The 26,079-nt window shown below is 46.2% G+C and overlaps 1 protein-coding gene across 2 annotated transcripts in view; it reads left to right on the top strand.

Moving 5' to 3' along the window:
* LOC139052383 (STING ER exit protein) overlaps positions 1 to 26,079 on the top strand; it is a 59,910-nt gene that overhangs the window by 33,302 nt on the left and 529 nt on the right. For both annotated transcript variants that reach the window (XM_070529483.1, XM_070529484.1), the window contains exon 6: positions 16,131 to 16,223. In XM_070529483.1, the coding sequence (XP_070385584.1) occupies positions 16,131 to 16,223 (93 nt within the window). The remainder of the gene's footprint in view (positions 1 to 16,130; positions 16,224 to 26,079) is intronic.

Consider the following 26,079-nt stretch of genomic DNA (forward strand, 5'->3'; position numbering starts at 1 on the left):
CAGGAACTGTGGTACAGGTTTTCAATTTACTGTACCATTGCAAATGCATGCAATTGTCTTCATCCTCATAGAAAGCTTTAAAATCTTTTTTAAAGCTCGGTATCTGTTTGTGCCTGTGGTGCTACCATGAGGTGCAGGTTATATATATGATTCTTAGCCATGCCTCTGTCTTCTCTGGCAATACATGGGTTTATGTTTGTTGGGTAGCCGAAAGAAAAAACTTGAAAATTGCTGCACATTGCTGGCAGCATAATTAGCCAGAGTTCGTTTGTTTGATTGCTTGGTCAGAGTACCTCACAGGCTCCTCCTCATTAAAGCATGGCATGGTGTAAGGGGACTTGGTGTAAGTGACAAACAGTGTAAGTGACAAATATCCTAAAAAAAAATAATGAAGAAAAGGCAAAGGCATAGCAAAAGCGATGTAACACAGAATTTATTCATTGCACTGAATTGGATATTGCACATGAGTTATCTGCTGCTAGAATAGAGCAGGTTTCGTCAAGCTGTACCTAAGCTGCTTTTTCCTGTCTCCCTGTTTCTTTATGAGAGATCAGAATTTTTATTTATTTATTTGTTTACCATATAGACTTGTTTAAGGGCCACACCTGTGTAAGTGCCGCACCCCCACTTGGCAGCCCAAAATTTGGGAAAAAAATTTCCAACAGAAAACCACTTGCATTTGGTGCCCTGATGCCGCTTGCTTGCATCAGCGAATTTTTGCATGCTGCATACTTCCGTTTCCCGCTACAAGATAACAAGAGCTGTGAGTTGACCTCTGATACAATGGTACATCCGGGGATCCGGGGCGTGTGCAATTTTGACCTGAAGGTTCGGTCCCCTGTAAGGGTCATACCTCGTCAAAATTGTGAAAAAAATTGTGGCCCTTACACGAGTCTATACTGTGTTTATTTTCTGAAGCTTTGAGGTGTCCTGGCTCTCTGGCTGCTGTCGTCCTTAAAAGGGGCAATATGGTATGCTGGGAGTTAGCAGTTGATTGGCATTCCTGAGTCTTATGGGTGTAGGTGTTGCGAATGGCAGCTGCCAGAAAGGGAAAGTGGCAATGAAACACATTGTTAAGCCATTGGCTTTGGCTTATTGTGGTTTTGAAGCCATAATGGAATGCAGAGAACAGAGCTCTTTCATTGTTCAGTGGTCTCAAAACCGGGTGACCTATAAATGGTGTACCCCCGCAGGGGCATCTGCGTCAGCAGGCATTTGGTGTGTTGCGACACCACGTACCCAAGCACACGAGGGTTGGACCATCCCGCGTGTAGTCGTGCGCGGCTTAGCCATGTCCGGGGAAAAGGTGATCCTGGGGGTTGAGCTGATGCTGGGTGTTTGGACCTTTAAGGCCCCCCGGCGGAGGCAACACACCTTTTCGGCCTCTGCTTCACATAGACGGCACCTCCAGACTGACCCACCTGGAGGAAATCGGCAGTCGCCTTTTCCTGTCCCCCTCTTCAGTCTTTTCCTTTCTCTATCACTTTCCCATCTTCCTTCTCTTCTAGTCACTTTTTCTCAATTCTGAATTTCTGGGGGGCAAGGGTTAACCTTGTGTGGGTAATCAACCAAGATTACAGCATATTTGTTTATAGCAATGATGTATTGCTGACGTGTACACAACTTCCACTTATGTCGTCACGTCCCCTTGTTGGGCTCAGTGGTGGGTGGCAGGCATCACTGCCGAACATAATACGTACTACATACTATGAGATCAAGCTATCCTCCACTTCCTGATCGTCCCCCTCGTAAAAGGGGGCGCACTGAGGCTACACTCAACGTTTTCGCCCAACCTAAAAGAACATTCCCGACGTTCCATGTTGTGCATTGTGAAAATCCAGACAAGACTATTCGAACTATCTCACTATTTCTCGTGTCAAAATCACTCACTGAAACAATGGAGCCAGGTTACAAAGCAATGAAGCTGGCTAGTGGTGACTTGCTGCTTGAGCTGAGTGATAAAACACAGCACAGCAAGCTCTTTGACCTCGTGGCGATTGCAGATAACCCTGCCACCATTTCTCCTCACCGCTCACTTAGCACAGTCCGGGGAGTAATATGACCTTTTGGATCTAACTGAAACAGGACTGCTTGAAGGATGGAAGGAGCAAGATGTAATCACTGTACAGAAAAATAAATTGAGACGTGATAACAAAGAGATACCAACAAAGCACCTAATTCTGACCTTCGCCATGAGTAACCTACCAGAGTCCATTGAGATAGGCTACCATTAAGATCCTTGCGAGACCGTATGTACCGAATCCCCGCCAATGTTTCAAATTCCGAAGGTTTCGCCACGGCTCACAGAGCTGCCGTGGTCAGCTGACGTGTGCTAAATGTGGAGCAAATGAGCACCCTGCAGATCATTGTCAAGGCGAATTTCACTGTGCTAACTGTGATGGAGGGCACGCCACATATTCGCGGTCATGTCCCAAATGGAAACAAGAAAAAGAAATTCTAGCGCTTAAGGTAAAACAAAACATCTCTTTCAAGAAGCGCGTAAGCGTTTTTCCTTTGTTGAGCACACAACTTATGCCGATGTAGCATGTCAGGGGGCGGCACCACCACGGCCAAGGGCGGCTGCTAAGATCACTAGCGGTGAGCTTCCAGTTCCGCCACCCACCCCCTTTGTGAGTGTAGCTAGCGCTGCCTCACCTAACCCGAAAGAAGGGAAGCTGACCGCTGAGTCAATGACTCTCAAAACCCCGCGAGAGTCCAGGCCCGTGGCGTGTGGCACACTGCTGCCCGTGTGGTCGTCCAGCACCTCACAGGAGGCAATGGAGGTAGCCCCAGGCTCTTCGACGTCAACAGTGGTGAAGAATTGGCGTGCTTCGTTAGAGCACACCACGACAGCAAAACTCACAAGACTTACTGCGCCTGTGAAAGGCCCAGTAACATAGCTGTGTAATCTTGAACACAGAGCCACTCGTTCCAGCTACAATGGCTGTACAAATGTTGCTACGGAATGTCAGAGGACTTATTCATAACCTAGATGATGTAAAAGAACTCTTATATGAATTCCAACCAAAAGTGTCCTGTGTTCAAAAAACATACTTAAGACCCTGCCACACAAATTTTCTAAAACAGTTCGTAGTATTTCTAAAAGACTGCAATAACTGTCTTGCCCCCTCAGGTGGAGTGGCTGTAATTACAAACAAATCAGTTGCTTGTCAACATCTAAATATTTAGACATCTTTTGAAGCCGTAGCAATCCGTGCCATACTGTTTAACAAGTTGGTAACGGTTTGCTCTTTGTACATCCCTCCTAATCATAATCTGACCATGGTTGAGTTTGAGAACCTGATAGACCAGCTTAAGGAGCCCTACATAATACTCGGAGACCTGAACACCCACAATCCGCTTTTTGATGACCCACACTGCGACTCGAGAGGACGTCTCATAGAAAATTTTCTCATTTCAACTGGGGCATCTCTTTTTAACAAAAAAGAACCTACATTTTATAGCTCAGGACACCATACATTTTCTTCAGTTGATCTTACCATAGGTTCCTCATCACTACTGCCATGTCTAGACTGCAATGTTATAAAAAAATCCTTACGGAAGTCGTCATTTTCCGCTGTTTCTAACCACTGCAAATACACTTGATCCCATAGCTTGCCCGAATGAATGTAAATTTAATACAGCCAATTGGGAGAAATTTAGAGAACTCCCCCTTCTCTCCTATGACACAATCAGACACCTAGCAGTTGAGGAGATGAATGCATTTCTCACAGAACATATATTAAATGCGGCCCTAGAGTCCATCCTACAAACAGGATGCACTCGACCTAATACTAAGCCGTGGTGGAACCGCGAGTGTAAATTAGTTAAAAGAGGCAAAATAAGGCGTGGGGTAAGCTTTTGCATTATCCCAATACAGAAAGTCTAATCACTTTCAAGCGAGCAAAGGCTAGTGGAAGGCACATCCAGCGTGAGGCCAAGAGAGAAAGCTGGAGAAGCTGTCTATCACACATAACCCCATATGAAGATAAAAAGTTCTATACGAGGGCGCAAAAGCTTAAGGGCCAAGATCCTAGCCCACTCCCATTGGTAAATAATCTGGGAAACACACTGTAACAAGCTGACACACTAGGTGAGCATTTTGAAAACATATCTGGTTCATTTCACTATACAAAGGAGTTTATAGCGCACCAAAAAACAGGCTGAACGCAGACCACTTCTTTCCCATAAACGAAGTCAAAAGGGCTATAACAGCGCTATAACAATACACAAACTAAACATCACTCCAAACAGCTACCGAAGTTCAGCTCCGGGTAAGGACCAAATCAGTTACGACATGCTAAAGAAACTGCCGTAGCAGGCGCTTGAATGCTTGCTGGCCCTCTTTAATAAAATTTTTGATGCTGGCTGTTTGCCCAACAGCTGGAAAGAGGGATCATGGATCAAAGAGGGACCATGGAGGCATCTTTGCCTCAAACGAGGCAAAGATCCCTCCATGGTTGTAAATTATCGGCCGATAGCGTTAACTAGTTGCTTATGCAAAGTGTTTGAAAAAAATCATGTATCGCCGCATTGTACATTTTTTGGAATACAATGGTATACTAGATCTGCTACAAGCCAGTTTTCATGCAGGTAGATCAACAACCGACAACATGGTCCTCCTTGAATCGTACATACGAGATGCCTTGGTTCATTATCAGTACTGTCTTTCTGCATTTTTTATCTTGAAAAGGCATACGACACAGCATGGCGGTATGGTATAGTGCAAGACTTGACCGCATATGGCATAAACGGAAACATGCTCCAAGTCATACAGAGTTACCTCTCCGATAGAAAGTTTCGAGTGAGGATAGGTAACAGACTATCTTAGACCTTTGTGCATGAAAATGGTGCTCCCCAGGGAGGTGTACTTAGTTGTACGCTCTTCATTATAAAAATGAATTCGCTTTGAACTTTTGTGCTGCCAACAATCGCCTACTCGGTCCATGTAGACGATCTGCAAGTGAGCTTTAAATCTTGTAATTTATCCTTATGTGAGCGTCAGGTTCAGCTTTGTGTAACTAGACTATCGACATGGGCAAATGAGAATAGTTTCACTTTAGTACAGAAAAAACAGCATGCGTACTATTTACAAGAAAGGCCTGCACCCTGATCCATCCATTAAACTAAATTGACACAAAGTAATGGTCAAGAGCGAGCATAAATTCCTTGGCGTCATTTTCAATAGCAAACATACATTTATTCCACACATCAAGAATTAAAAGATGAAATGCCTCAAATCGATAAACATTATAAGAATCCTTGCTCATTATTCCTGGGGAACTGACACCCAATGTCTGCTATCACTCTTCAATAGCCTTGTGAGGTCCCAAATGAACTACAGCAGCATAGTATTTCAGTCAGCGTCTAAAACAGTGTTAAAGATGCTTGACCCCATATACCATTTAGGCATTCAGCTAGCCACTGGTGCTTTTCGCACCAGCCCTGTTCAAAGTCTCTATGCAGTGTCCAATCAGTGGCCCTTGGAGTATCAGAGAACGTACTTAGGAATTACATATTCCCTGAACATAATAGCTCAGAGGGAACACCCGTGCAGAACACTAATGGATGATTGAACATCGGAACAGCTGTACGCGAATAGGCTGTCACTAGTTCAGCTGTTTCCTTTGACTGTCACAACTGTTGCCAAAAAATTGGGGCTTAGTTTTTCTGGTTTCCACGAAACTTGACCTAGTGATCTCATTGCTCCTTGGTGCCTCCTCCCAGTTTTGTGCGACATGTCTTTTAAAGCACTTGACAAGACAAACTTACCACGCGAGGCTAATATGCAACACTTCTTATCACTGAAAGCCAAGTACAATGCAGCGTCCATCTTTGTGGACGCCTCAAAGGCAGTTAAGGCAGTCTCATGTGCTGCTCATAGTCACTGCTATAATATTACAAAAGCGCTCAATAGAAACTGCAGCATATTCACTGCTGAAGCATATGGTATTCGACTGGCTGTGGATCATATACGACAACATAGCATACAAAAAGCTATTATCTACACAGATGCACTAAGTGTTGTAACTGCATTAGCTGGGGGAAAGCTTGGGGACAACCCTGTTTTTAATCACCTGCTGAAATACATTTATGATGCTTACAATGAAGAACTTTCTCTCCTGGTACGCTGGGTACCAGGGCATTGCAACAGAACAGGAAACAAGGTGGCAGATCAGAATGCTAGAGAAGCTGGTCTACATGGTGACATTGAGGTTACTAATGTCCCTGGTCGAGATATTAAACCTTACGTCCATAACTGGCTATGCCAGCACTGGCAGCATCAGTGGGATAAAAAACAGAAAACAAGTTGCATGCAATAAAACCACAACGAGGCAAATTTCTCCAGCAAAAGGTCACAAGACTAACAGAAACCACTCTGTGCAGGCTATGTATAGGACACACAACACACATTCGCCTATTAACAGGCACACTACCACCCATATGCGCAAAACGTGAAGAGCAACTCACAGTTTGGCACATCTTAATTAAATGTCCAAGACTTCACCATGCAAGAGTACAGCATTTTCAAGAACTTTACACACATAATATACCATCTCACCTTGCATTATTTTTATTCTATGACCCAATGTTTAGTGTCAGCAGAGCTTTTAAGATACCTTGCCAATGTCCATTTTTTAAACAATGTATACTACAACCCAAACCGCTATGTTCCATCACAAATGTGAGGAGCCCGAGGTGCTAAATGTCTCGAGGTCATGCACCTTTTCACAAGGTAAAAGTACTTTGCTGACGACTTCGAGGCAAAATTTATTGCTTATAATCACTGAAAACTACAAATAATCTGTATAACACATACCTACATAGCATATAACATATAACAAGTGATCGCATATAGTCACCGAAATCTCTAACCTGCACATAGTTTGAAATATCTGATATAACATTAACAGCATTGTTTTGCGAGGCCTTTTATATCTTTGTCAATAGGAAATATTTGCCCCTTTATATAGCACACTTCGACATGCCTACCACTCTGGTCTGTGTAGCGAAGAGAGACGCTAGTGGGTTCAGTGGTACTGGCTCTAAACGGTAGTGGGTCGAGCGCTCCTGCTCAGCAACGGCTCTCGTGCTTGGAAGCTGTGACTGCCCTGCCCGTCGACGTTGCGCTGCTCCGAGCTCTGCCTAGTAAACACCTTTAGAATTGGTGGAGTGTGCGGGGTACCCTCAGACGATCATCCTGGAACTTCGGTCTCGTACCCTACCATCTACCATGCCCCAAGACGCCTCCCAGCAAACGCCTCCTCCTGCACCTACTGCGTGTCCCGGGGTGCCTCGTCATCGCTACCCTCCTATCTACACTGGAGCGGACGACACTGACGTGGACGAATGGCTCACGGCGTAAGACAGGATAGGCGACCATAACAAGTGGGACAAAGCGGCCAAACTGAGCCATGTTCTGTTCTACCTCGCTGGAGTTGCCAGCCTGTGGTATAACAACCATCAAGCAGAGTTCCAGACATAGTCGGAATTTAAGACTTCCCTCGCCGATGTATTTGGTCGCCCTGCTGTTCGCAAGCTGCGTGCCGAGCAACGTTTGCGAGAACGAGCTCAACAGCCAGGCGAAACGTTCACCAGCTATATCGAAGATGTCCTGGACCTATGCAGGAAAGTCGATTCGACCATGGCGGAGTCTGATCGAATCCGAAACATCCTGAAGGGCATAGAAGACGACGCCTTTAACATGTTGCTGGCGAAAAGTCCACGCTCTGTGGCTGAAATTGTCACACTGTGTCAAAGCTATGAAGAACTTTGCAGGCAGCGGTCACTGACCCGTCGATCTCTACCGCGTGACGAACACCTCGCTGGTTTGGCTGCCATGTCCAACCAGGCAGCGTTGCTCGCAGAAATGAAGGCGTTCGTCTGCGAGGAGGTTGCCCGGCAACTCTCGTTGATGGATTTTGCACAGCCGCAGTCGGTACACGCGCCTACGCCAAGTTTTGCGCCTCCGCTTCGCCGTGTCATAGTGCAAGCACTGCACGAGGTCTTGCCTGAGCACCACCAGCGTGTTCCTGCGGCTGCGCCTCACAGCTATGCCGAAGTCATGGCCAGGCCCCAACAGATCCCGACAGCTGTGCCACTCAGCTACGCGGAAGTCATCACCCAGCCTCAACAACTCCCTCAGCGGGGACCTCTCACGTACGCCGAAGTCCTCGCTATGCCCCGACAACAGCCTGCTATGCAATCAATTCACCAGCTGCCACGTCCAACGCGTCCTTCCACATGGATGGGACCTGCCGCAACAACTCGGTGGCATACAGCGGACAATCGACCGATATGTTTTGCGTGCGGCTACGCAGGCCACGTCGCACGCTACTGCAGTCGCGTGCAGTCGCCTAGCGCTACACCATATGGGCCAAGTTCTATGGTGGGTTCTCCGCACCCTTATTACGATGACGAACCTCGGGCTGCGTCACCACCATTCTGCCGGTCCGCCAACATCCGCCACTCAACTTCTCCACGCCGACGCTCCCCATCACCGATGCGGCCTCAGCCCGAAGCTCGGGATGAGGAAAACTAATCGTCGCAGTCCATGAGGCAAGGACTGCGACCCCATCGAAACGCGGAAGTCCTCAACGTAGCCCGACCAATGCGATAGACGTGTTAGTTGACGGTGTGCGCACATATGCCCTCGTGGATACCGGAGCCGCTGTATCAGTTATGGACACAAAGCTTTGTCGCTTCCTTCGAAAGGTTACGACGCCCATTGCTGGACTCGCCCTCTGAACAGCAGGCGCACAGCGTATTCACCCGATTGCGGCGTGCACCGCTCGTGTTCTCATTGAGGACGTTGTATACACCGTCGAATTTATTGTGATTTCCTCGTGCTCCCACGAAGTTACTCTGGGGCGGGACTTTCTCGCCCGCCACGATGCCGTCATTCATTGCGCACGGGCCGAACTAGAACTGTCGCCGATCTCAGATATGACGCTTGCCGATAATGCTTCTTTTGCGAACAAATTACTCGTCAGGCACGACACAAACGTTCCTGCCAACTCGTCAGCGATTGTGTCAATGCAATGCAGCAGCCTCTCTGACGCCATCGCACTACTTTCTCCGTCGGGCCACTTTTATATTCGAAAAGGTCTGCTGCTGCCTTTTGCGACTGTGAACGTCGAACAGGGCTCCACAGCTATTTTTGTCTGTAACCCCTTCCCATACCCTGTGATGCTGCTTCAAGGCGAATGTCTTGACCACGTGGAAGTGATCGACGCCGTACAAATTACGGATGTTCCCGAAGACACGTCCTGCGCCAGTTACAACACGCTCGGTTCTCTCTCTACGTCGGACCCTTTGCCCACAGGTGTGTTCGATTCATCTATTGCCGATGGCCTCACCCCACCTCAGCGTTCACAGCTTCTGCGCATCTTAGAAGAATTTTGTTCTTCTTTTGATGTCGGGCAACCTTCCCTTGGCTGGGCGTCTGCTGTCACACACCATATTGACACTGGCTCCCAACCGCCATTGCGGCAACGACCATATCGTGTCTCTGCCACAGAACGTTGTGCGATTAATGAGCAAGTGGACGATATGCTTCGCCGCAAAGTGATTCGACCCTCGAACAGTCCATGGGCATCTCCTGTTGTCCTTGTTACGAAAAAAGACGGCTCGGTATGGTTCTGTGTAGACTATCGGCGCCTGAACAAGATCACTCGGAAAGATGTATACCCGCTGCCCCGAATCGATGACGCCATCGATGGCCTACACGGAGCAGAATTCTTTTCATCTCTAGATTTACGCTCCGGCTATTGGCAAGTACCCATGGCTGACGTCGATAGGCCGAAGACAGCCTTTGTCACACCCGACGGCTTATATGAATTTAACGTAATGCCATTTGGACTTTGTAATGCGCCAGCAACCTTTGAACGCATGATGGACACAGTTCTCCGCGGGTTGAAGTGGCACACGTGCTTATGTTATCTCGACGACGTTGTTGTTTTTGCCTCTGACTTCACCACGCACCTTCAACGCCTACGGTGTGTTTTGACGTGCTTAGCAAACGCTGGCCTCCAACTGAACCTAAAGAAGTGCCGATTTGCAGCACGGCAGCTCACGATACTAGGTTACGTCGTTTCGAAGGATGGAATCCTCCCCGATCCAGACAAACTTCGTGCCGTAGCTGAATTTCCTAAACCGACGTCCGTCAAAGAACTGCACAGTTTTGTAGGTTTGTGTCCCTACTTCAGGCGCTTCATTCGCAATTTCGCCGCCGTCATATCGCCCCTGACGAAGCTCCTTGGCAGCAACGGACCTCTCCATTCGTGGTCGTCTGAGTGCGACGAGGCATTCACTAAGCTCCGTCGTTTGCTGACGTCTCCTCCCATTTTGCCCCACTACGACCCAACGGCACCTATTGAGGTACATACAGATGCCAGCGGTGTTGGCCTCGGCGCTGTCCTAGCGCAGCGCAAAGAAGGGTTTCCTGAATATGCTGTGGCATATGCAAGCCGTATGCTTACTAAAGTCAAGACCAATTACACCGTCACGGAAAAAGAATGCCTGGCGATCGTCTGGGCGCTTACCAAGTTCCGGCCCTATTTGTATGGTCTACAATTTGATGTCTTCACAGACCACCATGCACTATGCTGGCTGTCGTCATTGAAGGATCCCTCAGGCCGTCTCGCCCGCTGGGCGCTTCGCTTACAGGATTACGATATCCGCGTACTGTACCGGAACGGATGCCAGCACGCTGATGCTGACACCCTCTCCCATTCTCCCTTGCCAGTCGACAATCCCTGCTGCGCAATATCCCAGCTTGACGTTTCTTCCGTCGACATTGGGACCATCGCTTCTGAGCAGCGCAAGGACCCCTGGATTGCCTCCATCATAGACTGCCTTGCTGATCCGTCATCGCAGCCAACCACTCGTGCATTGCGCCGTCAAGCTCGCCATTTCGCCATTCGAGACGACCTGCTTCACCGACGCAATTACACCTCTGACGGCCGCCAGTGGTTATTAGTTGTACCTCGAAGCCTGCGTTCTGAAATCTGCGCATCGTTCCACTCTGATCCGCAGTGTTCTCACTCGGGACTTTTCAAAACCTACCAGCGCCTCCGACGACGCTACTACTGGCGGGGAATGTACAACTACATTCAAAAGTTTGTTCGTTCATGCCCCGACTGCCAGCGCCGAAAATCTTCACCCCACCTCTCGCCAGCTGGCCTGCAGCCTCTACCCTGCCCTACCCGGCCGTTCGGGCACGTTGGCATCGATTTGTATGGGCCACTTCCCCTGACATCGTCTGGTAACCGCTGGGCCATTGTGGCAGTAGATCACCTTACACGATACGCCGAAACCGCCGCTCTCCCAGCAGCTACAGTGCGCGATGTTGCATCATTCCTGCTACACCGATTCATCCTGCGGCATGGTCCACCTCAAGAACTGCTTAGCGAGCGCGGACGCGTCTTTCTGTCGGAAGTTGTTGAAGCGATTCTCAAAGAGTGCCATGTTGTTCATCGTACGACTACGGCGTACCACCCTCAAACGAATGGCCTCACAGAACGCTTCAACCGTACGCTCGGCGACATGCTTTCAATGTACGTTGCCTCCCACCACACGAACTGGGACGCCGTTCTGCCATTCTTCACCTACGCGTATAATACCGCTACCCAGAGCACCACTGGATTTTCACCCTATTTCTTGCTGTATGGTCGACACCCTTCGCACACCATTGACACCATTCTGCCGTACCGGCCGGATGCATCCGAGTGCGTGCCTATTTCTGCCACGGCCAGACATGCAGAAAAGTGCCGCGACCTCGCACGGGCCTTTACTTCCACTGATCAAGAGTGCCAGAGGAGCACTCGCGGTGACGCCACTGCCACGGTCACCTTCGATCCGGGAGCGCTCGTGTGGCTCTCAGTTCCTCTAACTGCCCCTGGCCTCTCATCAAAACTGGCCCCTAAGTATGAAGGCCCTTATCGTGTTCTCAAACGTGCATCTCCTGTGAACTATGTCATCGAACCAGTTGAGCCATCTTCAGACATGCGCCGCCGTGGACGAGACATTGTCTATGTCGACCGTTTAAAGCCTTACTACGACCCGCTCATCGTGACGAGCTGTTAGGTCACCGGACGGCTCTCTTCGCGCTCCCGGGGGGTGATTGTAGCGAAGAGAGACGCTAGTGGGTTCAGCGCTACTGGCTCTAAACGGTAGTGGGTCGAGCGCTCCTGCTCAGCAACGGCTCTCGTGCTTGGAAGCTGTGACTGCCCTGCCCATCGACGTTGCGCTGGTCCGAGCTCTGCCTAATAAACACCTTTAGATCTGATCCTTGTTTTTATGCTATAAATCGTTGAATATATCCATAGACCTGGCATTCTTTGGCCAAAGATGCCGTTGCATCATTAAAACCCATCAAGTATAAATGGTGTCCAAATCCATCTCCCAGTGACCCATATTAACAGAAGCAGATCTCAAAGGCTGTGCTTTTGCAGGCTGCATGCTCCAGAAGTGATTGCTGAAGCTAGAAACATGACATGGGTGACATTTTTTGGACATTGTATATTCCAGATAGGATAGCAATGTGTTCACCCTTTAGTACACTGCCTTGAATGTCCAGATAAACAGTGGTAACAGTGGTACCTATTTCTAGTTTCTGAAAATTCGGCCTTCTTGGTGTCACAAGCTGGTTTCTCCTTAAAGGGCCCCTCACCAGGCCCCATGGCAAATTAATATATTTGTCATCTGCCTTGCTGACAGTTCCTTTCTTGAAAACGCCGCACCCGCTACTTTCCTGTCGGGAATGCTATGTCATGCTGATAGCACGCATACCGTTTGTTACTGAGAAGTACTGGGCTCGCCGTGTTAAAGAAAGGAAATGCGGACAAGACAGATGATGATTATTGTTGCGTGGCAAAAGGGTGTAATTTTGCTTAAGAGTGTAGGAAGCGTTCTGCCGCAAAAATTTTTCAGATCGGCTCATTAATAGCTGAGATAGAAATATTTCAGCGCTGCAAACCCATGATTTCAGCAGGCAGGCTCCACTGCCAAGCAAGACGCTCCCTTCACTTGCCCCGTCTAGCCTGCGCAAGCGAAATCCCTTCCCTGCGTTCTCCCATACCGGACCTCAAGGATCGTGCATGCGTCACAGGCCCTGCCTTCACTTATTTTTTTCTCCTCGCTTTTCTGTTTTTATTTTCGGCGCTATGCACTTCCGCCGACAGCGTCGCACGCGAGCTGTTGTCTCGTTGGCACAGCACACAGTTTTACACACTGTGCACAAGGAAACATGACTAGCGGTATAATTCAGTGCTACACGAATACTGTGTTTACTCGCACAATGATTGCACTTTTTTGTAAAAAAAATGGAAGCAAATTCAGGGGTGTGATCATTACGCGGGTTAAATTTCCTGCGAAAAGAAAAACATTTTATTTCATCCCGCATTTGCTGTGGGATGACAATAGGTCAACAAACAGACGGCTGCCACTGTACAGTGCGGGACACCAAAACAAAAATGGCAGCCAGTGGGGCAAGCCGAACGTGCCGAACAAGATTTATTTTATTCTCGTGAGTACATTACGTGCAGTGGAACAGTTTTTTCCATATCAGTAATGAATAATATCGTTAATATTGGCAAGTTTGCAGCAATAACGTAGCCATGTCCACTTTGAGGGAACAGCAATGGAGATGGGTGCGCTTAGCTGGCAATGGCATAGAAACACATGGCGGGGCATGCTGCGGAAACTGCGGCATTTGTCTTCACAACTATCCTAATACGGCACGTTTCCGCTAAGGGTGGGCGAATATCATAGCTGTGTTACAAGTGTCGGCATATGAATAAGGTACACTTCTAACGTATCAGTGTAAATGTGGCTACCATCGTTACCGCTCGCGATTTGTTGCATGCCTACAAGTGCAGATGAGAAGAATCGAAAGGCGCCTTTTTTGTTGTTGTTGACCACAACAATTATAAAGCCTACAAATAATAAAACCAAGGCAAGTTTGTTTGTAGCTTCTTTTTTTTTTTTCATGGAAGTGCGGAAAGTGATGAAAGGAATAAATGGGGCATCTGCTTAGGAATATTTGGTGCGTGCAGACTGCTTGGTATGTCTTGAAGAGTCGTTCACGTAGCACTCGACAGCATTCGACAGATGGTAAGTGCGATCCTCATTAGCTAGACTTGGCACACGACATATCGCTGCGGCAAGTTTGGGGTGCGATCATTACACAGGAAAAAAAAATTGAATTTTGACAACAAAATTCAGGGGTACGATCATTATGCGAGTGCGATCATTATGCAAGCAAATACGGTACTGAGGCAGAACAAGCGGATTGCAGAGCATGATCACGCGCTGGAACACGGTAGAAAATGGCATAGTTTCGATACCTGCGCACGTGACTGCACGACCATGGGAACAAGCAGACGAAGCGGAAATACATCTCTCTTGCTTTGGTGCACAGTGAAACAAAACATGCAGACATTCCGTTTGTGTGTTTTATTATTTCTCTAAACTTCAGTTCGTCAATTCAAGCAACAGATCGCACAGATAACAGATGTTGTCTTGAATAATTCTCGAAGTCACGTGTCACCACGAGCGACGTCACACTGTGGACACGACCACATAGTAACAGGGGCACGACTACGTCACCATCTGGCTTGGAGTGCGGCAGCCACAAGGAGAAGGAAAAACACCATTTGGTTTGAAATTTCAGATATTTTCATGCCGCATAGCAATGTAATATTTGCAGACACGATCGTTATCGCACAGTGTATGCTGTGCACTTGTCAGCTCAAAATGACCAGACCTGGTGAGGGGCCTTTTAAGAGACCTTTGTCATAAAAGATCTCCTTCTTGGATTAGACAGATATGATCCTTAGCTTCTTGTTTGCATCACGTGACTGATGTGAAATGCAGTAGAATGTATGCCGTTGTGAATGCCTTTTCGTAACCTATGAAAGCCATATAGAGAGGTTGATTGTACTCTGCAAAGTTCTCAATTACCTGATTGATGAGATGTATGTGATCCATTGTAAAGTATCCCTTTCAGGCTGGCTTCAGGAAGGGATACTTTACAATGGATCCCATCCATGTCATCAATCAGGCAATCGAGAAATCTGCAGAGTACAATCAGGCACTTGATTCAGTAGAGATACCACAGTCATAGAGGCATTACGTAATCAAAGAGTACAGGAGGCTTACATGAGTATCTTTGAAAATATCTACAAAGCTTCTGCAGCTACCTTGATTCTCCACAAAAAAAGTGGAAAGATACCTATAAAGAAAGGGGTCAGGCAAGCAAACACAATCTTTGCAGTGCCTTTTACTGCATGCTTGGAAGAAGTATTCAAGCTATTAAACTGGGAAGGCTTAGGAGGGAGGATCAAGGACAAATATCTCAGCAACCTTCTGTTTGCAGACAACATTGTCCTGTTCAGCAACACTGAGGAGAAATTGCAACGAATGATTGAGGACCTTAACAGAGAGAGTGTGAGAGTGGCGTTCAAAACTAATATGCCGAAGACAAAGATAATGCTTAATAGCCTGGCAAGGGAACAAGAGTTTAGGGTCGCCAGTCAGCCTCTAGAGTCTGTGAACGAGTACATTGACCTAGGTGGACTCGCAGGGGACTGTAATCATGAGGAGGAAATTTACAGAATAAAAATGGGTCGGAGTGCATACGGCAGACATTGCCAGATCCTGTCTAGAATCTTGCTACTATCGTTGAAAAGAAAGGTGTACAATCAATGCATTCTACCGGTGCTAACATATGGGGCAGAAACTTGGATGTTTACAAAGAAGTTCGAGAACAAGTTGAGGGCCGCACAGTGAGCGACGAAACGGAGAATGTTAGGCGTAATGTTAAGAGGCAAGAAGAGAGTGGTGTGGATCAGAGAGTAAATGGAGGTAGCTGATATTCTAATTGACATTAAAGGCCTAAAAATGAAGACATTTCTAGTGGTAGCAATAGTGTTAGGTAATGACTCAGTGTGTCTTGTCAATCGTCCTGTGGGACATATTCCTAGTAAGAAATGCTATTGTCTATAGCCCGTTGTTGGTAAGTCTGAGGTTGCAGCCCTCGAATACCTTTATATTGTAACCAGGGGGCTCCAACAGATTACTGAGAATTTTGAAAACTCATCGTTGCTTTGTTTTTTCTTCTGGTGCAGAGAGAAGTGGCCGACTCCTATGCCAACAATGCCCGCATCATCGAGAAGCAACTGGAACGTAAAGGCATGAATAAGCGCAAGTTGGTTGAACAGGTGAATTATTATGATCTTGCACAAATGGGAGTAGCATGTGGATGACAGCGGTTTGCTTCGGACTCTTTCACTTGAAGCAGCAGCCCAAGCATCAAAATCTTGTTAAATATCTATGTATGCAATCACTGACTATGAATTACAGTGCATGATCTTGAATATGTGAGGATTCATTTCATAATGGTGCTTGACTATGCAACATGGCTGGGTTTTCTCCGATTATCCACCATGGTGGCTTGGTGGCTATGGCGTTGCATTGCTAAGCCCAAGGTCACGGGATCAAATCCCAACCATGGCGGCTGCATTTCAATGGGGGAGAAATGCAAGAACGCCTGTGTACCATGCATTGGGTGCATGTTAAAGGACTCCAGATAGTCGAAATTAATCTGGAGTCCCCCCCCCCCCCACTACCTCATTATCAAATTGTGGTGCTGGCATGTAAAACTTCAGATCTTAAGATAATATTTTTTCTTGGATTGCAGTGTAGTAGACCTACACAATGAAATGTTTCCAAATCACACAGCACAGACTACTCAAGAACTATAACTACTTTTGCATAACGGGCCATCCTGGTCTCGGGGTAGTGCATTGGCTCACCTGACTTTTAGTAACCAAACCACGGTGTAATAAAAACCCAGTAACAAGAGCTCTGGTCCATGAGGAGGAATTTCCAGTTCTACTGTGTAGTAAGCAGTTGCATTTCTACTAGGCTTGTGCAAATATTTGAAAATTTGGATATCATTGAATATTACTCTATATTCATCTTCGATTTGAAAACTTCCTATTTGAATTCGAATATTTGGTAGGATACAGATATTGGAAACAAATATATTACTGGCCATGTGGGAGTAAACACATTTTTTTGTGCATTTATCATTACTATTGCAGTGCTGTCTATGCTCCTGAGTTAATTGCTGTACAGCAAATGCCTCACATTTGATGGACATTTTATGCACTACAGTCACACCCACTTATAACAATATTCAAGTGCCACGAAAATTCCATTGTTATAACAAATAATTGTTATAACCTGGTTGCATGAAAAAATCAAAATAGGGTAATGGCAGAGCTGGTGTGAGAAAACCATATAGGTGGGGAGGCCAGTGCCCCTCTCCACCACCTTACTCCGCCTGACTGCTGATTGTGTTATCTTGTTTAACTGTCTCCTGGGCGCTCTGATCGCGTGTAACAAGCCGCGACTGTCGGTGTTAAATAATGGCACTGCTGTGCTTTTAAATTTGCGAGAAGGCTGCTGTGGCAGTCTATCAGCTTGAGAAATAAAGAAGAAACACTGAGGAGAGATCGCCACAAGCATCTTGCCATGTATTTCTCACTGGCTTCCACGAAAAAAGTCCACGTCCGTCAGCCATGCATGCTTTACGCGAAGCTTGCCGACGTCCTTCTCTAAGTGCTCCACGTAGTGCAGCGGAAGGTTCCTTGCAAAAACAAAGCCCCAAAGGAGGGGCGAGTGGTACTGAATCATCTGCCGGGCCTCCTGTGAAGACAACCCGCCGTGGTTGCTCAGTGGCTATAGTGTTAGGCTACTGAGCACAAGGTCGCGGGATCGAATCCCGGCCACGGCGGCCGCATTTCGATGGGGACGGAATGTGAAAAACACCCCTGTTCTTAGATTTAGGCGCACGTTAAAGAACCCCAGGTGGTCTAAATTTCCGGAGTCCTCCACTACGGCGTGCCTCATAATCAGAAAGTGGATTTGGCACGTAAAACCCCATAATTTATTTTTTCATGTGAAGACAATATTGAGGCAGCCTGCCCTACCGCGTCGTCGCTGCCGTCATCGTCGTCACTATCTTATGCAAGCAAATTCGCGACGATCGTCTCATCAGTTAGAAGCACTTAGTTTCCAAACCTATAGCTGTGCGCTTTTTTTTTTTCACTAGCAGCGTCGTGCATTGCCGATGACCAGCAGGCGGATCAGCCATCTTCCGTTTCGGCAGCAAGTCAAGAGAAGCTGAGAAACCGCATGGCCAGGAATGACTTTGATGCAACCGACAAAGACAAACGTGAGCGATTAAGCTGTTCGCAGAACTGCGCTGAATGAGGAGCCACCGAGCGACATGCAAGCAATCTACCTGCAGCGCAGTTGGCACGGTCTGTTCATGTTTCAGAGGGTGGGGCCATAAAAAAAGGAATTCTGGGGCGGCGTAGAGCTATGGGTGCAGTCCATTCGGGTTTGAGGGGTGGAAGGGCGATGTGAGAGAGCTGTGCAGAGATGGCTGGAAAATGAGAGTATGGCGGCTGTTGGAGCAGTGGCCGACCATGCAGCGGCTCGAATTTCTCGTTTTCTTTTTTTCATTTCAAGGATTTCGCATTTCACTACCTTTCGGCCTGGACATCCAGCAGCCAGGCTTCATTGTTATAACCGGTAATGTGGCATCAGGGCATTGTAGTAAGTGGGTTATTTCACCATGGAAAACATACAAAAGTCGATGGTGCAGCAGCTTCTCATTTTTATAACCGGTATATTGGTAAAACCGGTATCATTATAAGTGGGTTCGACTGTATGTAGTGATGAACAGGTTGGCAAGACCAGACAAACAATGTGAATTAGGGATGTTCGATTATTCTTTTTATTTGAGTAATTATTAATCATTAATGATTTTAGCCTTTAATCGATTGGTCCGGGCGGCATCTCCGGCCTGTTGGATTGCCTTAAGTTGGCCTTCCGGTACACAGCTGAGCAACACCATCTCCCACTGCTCTGGTCTTGTGTATTTTATCCTGTGTATGTGTCCGAGTACAAGCCCAAACCATACGTTGTAGGTCCACCCTTTCTTGACAAAATCTACATCTATCAGTGTAAAGGTCCTGGTAGTAGTGGCGGTAAGCCATCGGGTTTGGATATCTCTCTGCTTGTAAGAGGCGCCATACTGTTGCTTGCTGCCTACTTAGCGAAGAGTGTGCCTGGGGGAAATGAGCCCTTCCCAATTTATAGTGTTTGGTGATCTCGTCAAAGCTAGTCATCCGGTCTCTCTCCATTCCCAGTATTTGTATGTCACCTGCTCAGCTCGTCAGTTCTCGAGCCAGATTGTGTGCTATTTCGTTTCCGGGAAGGAAGGAGTGCGCAGGTGCTTACATAATGTGATCGTCTCAACCTTCATGAAAGTTGGTTAAAATTCTCAGTGCTTCCGATGAGAGTGTTCCGTTGGCATTGTTTTTGACGGCTGTCTTGGAGTCACTGACTGCAATGTTAGCCTCCGTAGAGGCTATTGCCAGTGCTAAGGCAGCCTCCTCCGCCACCTTTGCCTTTGCTGTTTTTACAGTGCCACTAGCCCTGGAGTCGCCCTCTAGACTCATACCAACTATCGACATACACTATTTGCGTACTCTGCCGCATCCACATAGACCACGTCCCTGGCACTACGGACTCTTTTGTGGAGAGCTCTCGCTCTTGCAATTCTTCTATCTCGGTGAAACACTGGGTGCATGTTTTGGGGAATTGGGGGTATTGAGAGATGTTCCTTTATTTTCCTTGGGATATCATATTGTCTGCAAATGGGGACAGCGGAAGAGAACACAAAAACGACATGGGCGGTAACTTTAAACTGGTTTCTTCACGGCAGTCTGTTTCAATATATAGACAAATAAAACATGCCAGGACGCAGGAACAAGAACACTGATCAGCCTAGCGGGTCAACCAATTATAAAAAAAATCTATCTCCAATTGAAGCAACCTAATTAAAGTATCACTAACACAGTCTTGGCCTTTCTTCTTTATCTGTATACCTCCATCAGTTCACGTGCAGTCTGGTCCTGGCTTCTCTCCAGAATATTTATCTCCTTGAAAAGTGGTTCACAGGGGCAGGCATTGCAGTGCGCAAGCAAGTGCGCCAATTCATCTTTCGTTAATTTTTGTTCATGTTCCCTGGCTCAATCATTCAGGCACCATCCCGTCTGCCCTATGTAAGACTTGCCACACGCCAGATGGCGTCCCCCATCTCGTGTGCCTTTATGTGGAGCTGCTGTCCCACTGCTTGACTCTTCCCGAAAGTGTAGCGGGAGCCTGGCTCGGTTCCAGGTAACGAGGGTCCCGAGCAAAGCTGCTTTGCGGCTCTGAAAGGTCATTCGAGAACAAACCGCCTGCCCCCGCTGTGCGCTTGCAAGCCGCGAGGCAAGACGGCTGTAATGCACCGTGAAGCCCTGGCAGCAACCCCCCATCTGCAGACGGCAGTTGCAGACCAGGAAGGCAATACCGCAGAGAAGTAAGCCCTCGTACAAGTGGAGCCAAATGTGACTTGCACTCGCACGGGCGCCTACCATTGGCCGAAAATGACGCCACCTGAGCGGGCTCGCCGATTGGCCGAACGTGATGTGACTTCAAGACACCGAAGGGGTTAAAAGCGAGAGACCAGGAGCAGCAAGAGAGCATTCCTTCATTCATCTCTTTCGAGCTTCTTGCCACTGGCCGCAGCGTCCGATTTGCTGCCGGCCTGTAATGACTTTATGACTGTTAATTTCTTTGTACTCTCACTGTAAATAATGTAAATAAACCTTTAGTTTTTCTTCTCAAAGTCCTCCTCAACTTCAGCCAACTCCCGCACTCAACGACAAGGTCCAAAATCTGGGGAACAGCGATTGGGGCTGTCCTCCAGATCCAACAGCGCAAGGAACTTCTCGTTGGACATATTTGCCGAAAGTCCCAAGGCTTGCTTATACCCTCTTCTAATAATGCATTCTATCTTGGCTTTCTTCACAGCGTAAAGCTTGAGGTAAGGGACCACGTATACAATACGACTGATTACGAATGTTTCTATTAATCGGATGAGATTGTGCTCTTTCATGCCATAGTGCCTGTTGGATATCCTCTTTATTAGTCTGATTGTTTGTTGAACACTATTGTCAAGTAGTCTAATGGTATCTGCGTTATGGCTGTTTTCGAATATGCAGAGTCCCAGTATTCTCAGGCCCACCACTATCTGTATTGTGGTACCTTCTACTGTGACCACAATGCCCGGCCTTTCCCTAATGCTCTTTCAACCCCGGCATGTGGGTCTATAGAGCAGAAGTTCTGATTTTTGCGAGGAGCATCTCAGTTTCTTGTCTCTGATGTAGTCTTCGACTGTGTTTATGCTGTTTGAAGGATCTCTTCCACATGCCCATCACTTCCACCCGCCACCCAAAGGGTGATGTCATCCGCGTATAGGCTGTGTCCGAGTCCTTCTATCTTTTCGAGTCTCGCAGGAACACCGATCATTGCCACATTCAATAGAAAGATAAATAGTACTGAACCCTGCGGGGCACCCCTATTACCTAGTTTGAACGCCTCCAATTTCGATTCTCCGATTGAAATCTTTGCCGTACGATCCATCAAGAAGTCTTTGACTATGCGTATGTTTTATGTCCTACATCCAGCTCTTGGAGATTTTGGAGTACTGCCTTGTGTGTGACATTGTCAAAGGCCTTAGTTAGATCAAGACATAGTATCGCCTTTGTGTCTAAGAGTTTTCTTACCCGCATCTATGATCTGATGTTTTAGTTTGAGCACAATATCCTGTGTCGATAACTTGGGTCGAAATCCAACCATGGTATGTGGGTAAAGTCATCCATCATCCGTGTATCACATGAGGCATGTGAGAACCATGTGTTCCATGAGTTTACTGATGCAGGATGTTAGCGATATGGGCCTTAAGTTCATCAGTTATGGTTTTTTTCCCAGACTTCGGTATAAAAATAATTTGGGCTGGTTTTTATTCACTTGGAATGCCACTTTGCTCCCAGCAGTTATTCATATAGTCCGTGAGAGCTCATATAGATACATCAAACTTTCGCATTTTAAAGCGCTATCAATAACTCAATACAAAGTGAAGTCTGCCAAGGCGTCTAACAAGGAATGGACAGGAGTGAGCGTGAGCTGGCAAGCATGCATGTGGTCTGACCTTAAGTTTCGTGTGGCTATAGGCTAGTTGGGTGTTCAAAACTAGTCGAAATTAGTGGGAGCCAACAGCTACGACACTGATAATAAGCAGGATGGCCAGACTTTAATTTGTACACGGGTGGCCGCAGCTGAACGTGAGAGGACAATAGTCGCCTTCTTCCGGAAGAGCGTAATTATTATTGTAATTTCAAATTTTTGCTTTCTTCAGCTTGTTTATTAAACTGCATCAGTAAATATACACAGTAACAGTGGGAAGAAGTGCAGTGATCCAAACACCCTTCTTTATTGATGTCAGCAATTGGCCAATAGCAGCCACGTATGGGAATCTTCTGTATTACAAAATAAAGCGTCCAGAAAAGAGTGATGAGCAGGCTTCTGTTGAAAAGTGAGAGGAAGATGACTTAGCACTCCGCTTACGAGCTCCACACGCCACGCACGACTGCAAAATATCACAGCAGCATATGCTATCCATGGGCTGTTTTTTCACCAAGCCTGAAGGGTGGTTCAGGACCTCTTTAAGAAAATCTGGTGGCTCCTCCCTCCATATTTCTTTTTTTTTCCTCATCTGCCAGAAATGTCAGAATTCGACATTTTTTAACCACTCATGTTTCCACGTTTGCAGCTTTTGTAGCAAACTCATTGAAATCCTATAAACTGGGACTGCTCAGGCATTCAAAGTGAACAAAATCATCAAAAGCTTGACTCTGCAACATGTACAGCTTGATACTAAATGGCAGTTTTTCAACGCTTGCACAGTGATGCAATGATTTCACATAAGCTGTAATTTAACCCTTTGATTACGGCTTTCGCAGGGAATGATTGCATGTGAAGCAATGTGCGCAGAAATTCTGTGTTGGGTGATCTATTTTGCTTGTCACAAAGGTATTACATGTATCGAAACTGCAGAAGATTAGTTCGCTTAATGCTGACAAAGGAAATGTTTGTTTTTAATGGAACTAAGATTACAAGTTTTTTGCATTGCCAGTTTTATTGAATCAATGTTCATAATATTGATAGCCCAGTGTTTCAAGTGATCCCATTTGGTGAGGAAGGAGCTTATTGACGTGTAATATGGCACTGAGGCCAAATGATATCAAGTACCGATTTTGGTATTTTGGGGTCCATGTGGATTCCTTGTTCATAACATGGATGATAAAGCTATGGCTGTGGCTAATCTAAGAAGCAGATGACACCAGCAGATTACCTGATTTATCATGTGGTCTGATTGTCTGATTTATCACATGTGGAGTGGCTTGTATATGAAGTAAATGTAACAGCAGATGTGTTGAGAGGAATTTTTTCACCTGCCATGGTGGCTTAGCGGCTAGAGTATTGTGCAGCTAAGCACGACGTCGCAAGATCAAATCCCAGCCATGGTGGCCGCATTTTGATGGGGGTGAAATGCAAGAAAGCCCATGTCCTGTGTATTGAGGGCATGTTAAAGATCCCCTGGTGGACAAAATTAATCTAGAGTCCCCCACTATGGCTTGCCTAATAATCAAATCATGGTTTTGGCATGTAAAACAACAACATTCATTCATTCAAAGGCATCTTTTTTTTTAGGCATTTACCGATGCTCGAGACTTGGCATCAGGGTTGTTTGCATGTGTACTTACCACTGAACTCACCTGCCAAAGAAGTGAGATGGCTTTCTCAGCTTGTGGTTCTGCATGCTTAACATATGGCTGTCTTCTGTAACAATGCATTTTGTTTTCCATATTTATATTTTTTGCCCTTCATAACTCGATCACACCAAGCTGGCATCAGCCTCTGGGTCCTCCACTGTGTGGTAATAAATTATGTATCGGTGTGCGTATTCAAAATATTGAATAAAAATTGAGTAGTCCTTGCTCTTCAATAGATATTTGATTAGAGAATTCACTATTCGAAATTGTCAGACAACGTTTCCGTTGACATAAAAATTGTTACAGCGCTAACACATGCAACCACAAAGTATGAAGGACAGGACACAAGCGCTTGTGTCCTGTCCTTCATACTTGGTAATTGCATGTGTTTGCGCTGTAACAATTTTTATGTCAAGTATGCACCAACTCGCCCAGAAAGAAGTTTTAATGAATGTTTCCGTTGTGAGGGATAACAACACTTATGGAGTCAAAATGGAGAGAGATCAATGCAGGCGAGCACTGTTCCAACTGATTCTGCTACAGGAGAGCCATAACAGAAAGCAATCGTTTCTCATTTAAGTCCCCAATTGAGTGGACATCCTCTTGTGAATGGCATTACATATTGCATCAAACGATATAAGATTTTGTTACCGAGCAAACTTTATATTTCGGTTCAAATAGAAACGATGAAATATTCTTTATTTGATTTGATATTTGAAGGTTGTTCGTCTGGTAATATTCGTATTCAATTAAAGGACTTCACTATTCATCACCCTTAAAATTTAGAATCGAAGGATGAGAATGCTTGCAGTGTACAGCTCCCCAGTGCGCTCTTCGTTAGTTGTGAATGTTGGGGGAAAAAGGGAAGGGGCGTTGCGCCGTTGCCTCCCATGACAGTGCAGCTTTCTGATGCACCCTGTGCCTGCAAATACAAAGCAAAGTCAATATGAAGGGATAGGCAGGGTACATTTTTTTTATATATTTATTTGAAGATACGGCATTTCATCAGGGCTATTGTAAGAGTGGGTTGGTACAAAAATAGAGTAATCACTAATATGCATGCACCTTATACAGAAACTACAAGGTGAAAAAGAAAACGTTGACATACAAAATGCACACACACCACAAATGAAACATTATTCAATGCACTTTAATAAATACCGTGAAGGGGAGGGATCATGTTTCGTGTTTCACCAGACATTGAGTTTCAAAGTTTCATGGTTTTAGGGAAACAGCTATTACTCGTATAAGTCAGTGCAATAATGAAAGGGTGAAATATTAAGTTTATGGTTGCTTCTTGTTGATAACATCCTTTTAGGAGATAGCATACCTGCCAAGTTCAGAGGAACCAAATCCATTAGATTTTCTGACCGGGAGCTGGGGGGGGGGGGCTCTATTTTTTAAAGTACTGACAGTGCGTGCACATACAGATAAATTGATTAGACTTGTTAGATATTTATTTACAGATTTACAAATGACGACATGAACATCAGGGTCGCACTTTTGCAAGCATTTTGTTGTTGATGATTTTGTCTTGTCAAAATGAAATGACATCTCACACTAACATTTTTTATAATTAAGTAAATTATTTTTTTTTGCCACAACCACGATCTGATTATGAGGCACGCCATAGTGAGGAACTCTGGATTAATTTCGACCACCTGGGGTTCTTTAACGTGCACCCAATACATGATACGTGGGCATTTTTGTATTTCACCCTCATCGAGATGTGGCTGCTGTGGCTGAGATTCGATCCCGCGACCTCGTGCTTAGCAGCACAATGCCAAAGCCACTAAGTGGCCAATGGTGGGTGCTCAAAAATTCTTCAGGGTATGTTTAAGTGTAACGAATTCCATTTCTTTTACATTTTGCGAGGAGGACATTACCCAGCGTCTCATCACACATGGATGAGCAGAACCATGTTCTTGTGCATTGAACCATGCACTCTGCATTGCTTTGTGGTATCAACAAAATACCCACCATCACTTTGATTGAGTACTGCTTTAAAAGTACTTGAAAATATTTTTTGCGCTGGCACTCCTTGCTTAATGACTGACAATAGGCGTATGCAACTCAACAGTAGCTGACACCAAAGAGAACGATGGACAGTCTAGTGTTGCTAGCTGTGAAACGCAGCATTCACTCGCTAACTGAATGAGACTAGGGCCACTAAGGTACCTAACAACCCCGGCAGCGTAATGAGTGGCACTGCAGTTAATGAAATAATGCCAAGTAGGGTTTCCCTACTAGTTTCTTAACAATGCTATGTGGCATGAACTTCGAACGATTGAACTGGGTTGGATTTTTTGCCAATGTGGCCAAAACGCTGGACGCAGTT

This window comes from Dermacentor albipictus, unplaced genomic scaffold (assembly GCF_038994185.2).
Source record: "Dermacentor albipictus isolate Rhodes 1998 colony unplaced genomic scaffold, USDA_Dalb.pri_finalv2 scaffold_22, whole genome shotgun sequence".
Taxonomy (NCBI): domain Eukaryota; kingdom Metazoa; phylum Arthropoda; class Arachnida; order Ixodida; family Ixodidae; genus Dermacentor; species Dermacentor albipictus.